Here is a 6,612-nt window from a genome sequence, read left to right as displayed (position 1 = left end):
CTGTGAGATCCTCTAGGGACAATTGCCCAGCATTTGGATTCTTTACCATGAGTTTAAATTTGATCTAGTAATGCGGTCTTAATGTGTGTAAGGTATGGCGTGCAGTGGATGGTGATGTAGTTGTAGTGTATTCGGATCCCTATGGGTGTATGGTCATTTTGGATCTCTGCTCAGCACTCCTGTGCTGTTGTTTACCTCCAGGATGCAGTGGCAGATAGTATCAGTCAGGGTCATGTTGAGCTGGACAGCCACAGGCACTTACCAGCTGAAATGGAGCTAACCAGGCAGACACCTGAGCCGCATATCACCCGTCCGCCTGTGGTTCAAGAGAACCCAATTACGAGCAACGATGCGCACCCCAGAGATAATACGACACTAGAGGTGCAGGAGACACGAGAGATACGAGACACACACAAGGGAGAGGGTGAAAAGAGAGAGAGGAGTGATCACAAAAAACAATGTTTCAGAAATACACTACGGAAAAAGAAGGAACAGCACGTCAGAAATCAGCTCAATGTTATTGAAGAATCCATAGTCTCTAACCACTTCTGGGAAAATTAGAAAACACTAAACAAACGACAACACAAAGAATTATCTATCCAAAATGGAGATGTATGGGTAAACCACTTCTCCAATATTTTTGGCTCTATAACAAAGAACAAACAGCAAAAACATATACATGATCAAATACAAATCTTAGAATAAACTATTAAAGACTACCAGAACCAACTGGATTCTCCAATTACCTTGAATGAGCTACAGGACAAAATACAAACCCTCCAACCCAAAAAGGCCAGTGATGATGATGGTATCCTCAATGAAATGATCAGATGTACAGACACAAATTCCAATTGGCTATACTTAAACTCTTTAACATCATCCTTAGCTCTGGCATCTTCCCCAAAATGTGGAACCAAGGACTGATCACCCCAATCCACAAAAGTGGAGACAAATTTGACCCCAATAACTACCGTGGGATATGCGTCAACAGTTACTTTGGGAGAATACTCTGCATTTTCATTAACAGCAGACTCCTACATTTCCTCAGTGAAAACAATGTACTGAGCAAATGTCAAATTGGCCTTTTACCAAATTATCATACGACAGACCACGTATTCACCCTGCACACCCTAATTGACAAACAAACAAACCAAAACAGAGGCAAAGTATTTTTTTTAACTTTTATTTACTAGGCAAGCCAGTTAAGAACAAATTCTTATTTTCAATGACGGCCTAGGAACAGTGGGTTAACTGCCTTGTTCAGGGGCAGAAAGACAGATTTTCACCTTGCCAGCTCGGGGATTTGATTTTGCAACCTTTCGGTTACTAGTCCAACGCTCTAACCACTAGGCTACCTGCCGCCCCTTAATGCGTTATTGATTTCAAAAAAGACTTTGACTCAATTTGGCATGAGGGTCTGCTGTACAAATTGATGGAAAGTGGTGTTGGGGGAAAGACATACAACATTATAAAATCCCAACAAGTGTGCAGTTAAAATAGGCAAAAAACAAGACCCACAGGGCCGTGGGGTGAGACAGGGATGCAGCTTAAGCCCCACCCTCTTCAACTTATATATTGGCGAGGGCACTAAAATGGTCCGATTCCGCAACCTTCCTACAAGCCATCACCTACAGAGAAATGAAACCTGGAAAAGAGTCCCTAAGCAAGCTGTCCTGGCCTCTGTTCAACAAACAACACACCCCACAGAGGCCCCAGGAACAGCCAACACAAGTAGACAACCAAATCATGAGAAAACAAAAATATAATTACTCTGACACATTGGAATAATTAACAAAAAAAAACACGCAAAACAAGAATGCTATTTGGCCTAAACAGAGATACAGTGGGCAGAATTACCTGACCACTGTGACTGACCCAAACTTAAGGAAAGCTTGATATGTACAGACTCAGTGAGCATAGCCTTGCTATTGAGAAAGGCCACCGAAGGCAGACCTGGCTCTCAAGAGAAGACAGGCTATGTGCACACTGCCAGAAAATGAGGTGAAACTGAATGACTTTCCTAACCTCCTGCCCAATGTATTGACCATATTAGAGACACATATTCACTCAGATATACACCAGACTCCACAAAGAATTCAAAAACAAGCCTGATTTTGATAACTCACATATTACCGGTGAAATACCACGTGTGCCATCCGTAGCAAGATTTGTGACCTGTTGACACAGAAAAAGTCAACCAGTGAAGAACAAACACATTGTAAATACAACCATTTATTTAATGGCTTAATTTATTGTCCCTTGGTACTTTAACTATTAATGCACATCATTAACAACCTGTATATAACATAATATGCACAATTGTAATGTGCTTTATTCTTTTGGAACTTCTGTGGGAGTGTAATGTTTACTGTTCATTTATTGTTTATTTTCACTTTTGTATATTAATCTACTATCACTTGCCTTTGGCCAATGTTAAACATATGTTTCGCATGCAAAAAAGCCCCTTGAATTGAATTGATTAAGAGAGAGATGGAGAAAGAAAGAGGGGAAAGAGAGAGAGAGAGAGATGAGCGGAGATAAATAAAATAGGGAGTTGAGACAGCAGAAGAGACAAGACGGAGGAACAGTATAGCAGGTAAAGAGAGAGACCGAGAGAGAACAGAGAGAGAACAGAGAGAAGAGAACAGTATAGAAGGTGAAAAGAGAAGACAAGAGAGAGACAGAGAGAGAGGGAGAGAGAGACAGAGACAGAGTAGAGACAAAGAGAAAGGACAGAGAGAGAGGCAGAGAGAGGACAGAGACAGAGAGAACATGAGAGAGAACAGTATACGCAGGTGAAAGAGAAGCAGAGAGAGAGACAGAGAGAAAGAGTATAGCATGTGAAAAGAGAGAACAGAGAGGACAGAGAGGAAAACAGTATAGCAGGTGAAAAGAGAGACAGAGAAGAGACAGAGGAGAGAGCAGAGAGAGAGGACAGAGAGAGAACAGTATAGCAGGTGAAAAGATGTGAGACAGAGAAGACAGAGAGAGAGAAAGGAGAGAAACAGTAATAAGCAGGTGGAAAAGAGCGAGACATGAGAAGAGAACAGACATAGCGGTAGACAAAGTGAGAACAGAGAGAGACAGAGAGAGAACAGTATAGCAGGTGAAAAGAGAAGACAGACGCGAGACAGAGAGAGGGGAGACAGAGGAGAGAAACAGTATAGCGGTGAAAAAGAGAGAGACAGAGAGAACAGTATAGCAGGGAAAAGGGTGAGAACAGTATAAGCAGGTGAAAAAGAGAGAGAACAGTATAGCAGGTGAAAAGGGAGAGAACACTATACAGGTGAAATAGGGGGGAAACAGTATGAGCAGGTGAAAGGGGGAGAGAACTAATGCAGGTAAAAGAAGAAACAGTATAGAGGTGAAAAGAGAGAGACAGTATAGCAGGTGAAAAAGAGAGAGAACAGTATAGCAGGTGAAAAGAGAGAGAACCAGTAAATAGCAAGGTGAAAAGGGAGAGAACAGTTAGGCAGGGTGAAAAGAGAGAGAACAGTATAGCACGGTGAAAAAGGGAGAGAAGGATATAGCAGGTGAAAAGAGAGAGAACAGTAATAGGGTGAAAGGGAGAGAACAGTATAACAGGCTGAAAAGAAGAGAGACAGTATAGCAGGTGAAAAGGAGAGACAGCATAGCAGGTGAAAAGAGAGAGAACGTATAGCAGTGAAAAGAGAGAGAACAGTATAGCAGATGAAAAGGGAGAGAACAGTAATAGCCAGGTGAAAAGAGAGAGAACAATATAGCAGGTGAAAAGGGGAGGAGAACAGTACTAGCAGTTGAAAAGAGAGAGAAACAGTATACAGGTGAAAAGAGGAAGAAACAGTATAGCAGGTGAAAGGTGTGAGAACAACGTATAGCAGGTGAAAAGGGAGAGACAGTATAAGCAGTGATAAACAGGGAGAGAACTAGGTATAGCAGGTGACAAGAGAGAAGAACAGTATAGCAGGTGAAGAAGAGGTGAGAACAAGTATAGCAGGTTGAAGAGGTGAGAACAGTATAGAGGTGAAAAGGGAGAGACAGTATAGCAGTTGAGTGAAACAAAGGGTGAAACAGTCATGCGCGTAAAGAGGAAGAGAGATAATAAAGACTTTGTGCTTGATTCTGATGGCAGGAGGTACCGTACACCCGATCTACGGAGTGTTTGGATCAGCCAATCCGCTCGCTCCAGCAGCTCAACCTGTCCCAGATTGAGACGGGATGCAGAGGCCCTCCTGCTGCGCCCAGGAACCCGTCACCCTCCGCCCCGAGACGTACAGAACCTGGACGGTCCGGACCCCGACATCACCATCCCACCGCAGAGACCACCTACTGTGCCACATCTTACCAACTGCCACCCAATACTGCCCAAGAGACCAATCGTCCATGGTAAATCACTAAACCTAGTCCTATACAATGATGGAACATAGAATTAGAATGACATTTTAAGTATTCATAAATAGAATGACATTTGTTATTCATAGAATTAGAATACATTTTGTTATTCCAATTTAGAATTAGCATGACATTTTAGTTTTTCATAGAATTAGAATGAACGGTTTAGTTACTATCCATGAATGGTAGAATAGACATTAGTTAGCTCCATAGAATTAGACATCGACGTTTGTATTCCATAGGAATTAGGAACTGACATTTAGCTTATTCCATAAGACATTAGAATGACATTTAGTAATTCCATAGAATTAGAATGAACATTTAGTTATTCCATAGAATTAGAATGATGTTTAGGTTATTCATAGAATTTAGAATGGACATTTAGTAGCTCCAAGAATTAAAATGACATTAGTTATTCCATAGAATTAGAAGAACTTTAGTTAATTTCCATAGAACAGAATGACATTTGTAATTCATAGAATGTAGAATGACATTTAGTAATTCCATAGAGACATTAGAATGACATTTAGTTATTCCATAGAATATAGAATGACATTTAAGTTATTCCATAGAAACTTAGAATGACAATTTAAGTTATCGCATAGAATTAGAATGACAATTTAGTAATTCCATAGAAGGTAGAATACATTTAGTTATTGCATAAGAATTAGAATTCATTTATATAAATTCCATAAGAATTAGAATGAATTTAGTTATCCATAGAATTAGAATGAACATTTAGTTAATTCCATAAGAATTAGAATGACATTTAGTAATTCCATATAATTAGAAGTTGCTTAGAATCCATTAATAGAATGACTTTACCATAGAATGTAGAATGACATTAGTTATTCCATAGAATTAGAATGACATTTAGTTTATTCCATAGAATTAGAATGCAATTTAGTTTCTAATTATGTAGCTCATAGAATTAGAATGACATTTAAGTTATTCCATAGAATTAGAATGACTTTAGTTATTCCATAAGAATTAGAATGAGGTTTAGTATTCCATAGAATTAGAATGACGTTTAGGTTATTCCATAGAATTTAGAATGACGTTTAGTTATTCCATTAGAAGTTAGAATGACGTTGTAGTTATCCATAAGAATAGAATGAGTTAGTATTCCACTAGAATAGAATGACGTTTAGTTATTTCCATAGAACTAGAATGAACGTTTAGTTTAATTCCATAGAATAGAATGACGTTTTAGTTATTTCCATAAGAATAGAATGACGTTTAGTTATTCAATAGAATTAGATATGACGTTTTAGTTATTCTGTTAGGGTTATTCTCAGTAATACTATTTCTATGGATGGAACCATCGAGTCCCAATTCCATCAACCCTGGCCCCTAGGCATTCGAATAGACTTGGATAAGTACATAAAATGTCATCAATAATGACAATCATCCCTCCCAACCTATTGCTTAGCCCTACCCAATCCTTGGGCATAGCAATGAGTTGAAAATCAAAACAGCGGAGTCAATACCAATCAATTCCACCGTCTTCTTTACCTCTTCCTCCTCCTCCTCCCCCTCCTCATTCTCCTCCTCTTCTCACCCCTCACCCCAGGTATGAGTCGGTGGTAACCCCTGGTAACGAGCATAGCTGCACCACATGGAGGTGTTTGAGTTGTTCTCCTGAGATGAGTACAGTTTCCACAAAAGTACAGCGAAGATCTGTGACCTCACAGATGAGGCCCGCCAGCCTCACTACTGTCGCCATGTTCTTTTGGCGCCTGGGCTAGGGGTAAGGTAATACACACGACAACCACAACTGGGGTTCAAATAGTATTCCTTTGTTTTTCAAGTGCTTACAGTCCTTCAGAAAGTATTCCCCCTTGACTTTTTCTACATTTTGTTGTGTTACAGCTTGAATTAAAATAGATTAAATGTAGATTTTTTGTTGTCTTGGCCTAAACACAATACTTCTATAATGTCAAACTGGAATAATGTTTTTAGAAATGTTTACAAATTAATTAAAAATGAAAAAGCTGGAATGTCTTGGGTCAATAAGTATTCAACCCCTTTGTTGTGGCAAGCTTAAAACATGTTAGGAGTAAAAATGTGCTTAACAAGTCACATAATAAGTTGCATGGACAATAATAGTGTTTCACATTATTTTGGATTGACTACCTCATTCTCTGTACCCACACATACAATTATCTGTAAGGTCCCTCAGTCGAACAGTGAATTTCAAACACAGATTCAACCACAAAGATCAGGGAGGTTTTCATGTCA

General features: G+C 39.4%; 1 protein-coding gene across 1 annotated transcript in view; it reads left to right on the top strand.

Moving 5' to 3' along the window:
* LOC111980057 (dopamine beta-hydroxylase-like) overlaps window positions 1–6,612 on the top strand; it is a 49,445-nt gene that overhangs the window by 8,696 nt on the left and 34,137 nt on the right. The window contains 4 exon segments of the mRNA XM_070449771.1: window positions 202–381; window positions 4,112–4,365; window positions 5,945–5,976; window positions 5,979–6,121. Of these exon segments, the coding sequence (XP_070305872.1) occupies window positions 202–381; window positions 4,112–4,365; window positions 5,945–5,976; window positions 5,979–6,121 (609 nt within the window).

The sequence above is a fragment of the Salvelinus sp. IW2-2015 genome, linkage group LG20, assembly GCF_002910315.2.
Source record: "Salvelinus sp. IW2-2015 linkage group LG20, ASM291031v2, whole genome shotgun sequence".
NCBI lineage: Eukaryota > Metazoa > Chordata > Actinopteri > Salmoniformes > Salmonidae > Salvelinus > Salvelinus sp. IW2-2015.
The sequence above is the reverse complement of the archived record's forward strand: the minus strand, read 5'-3'. Positions and strand labels throughout refer to the sequence as shown.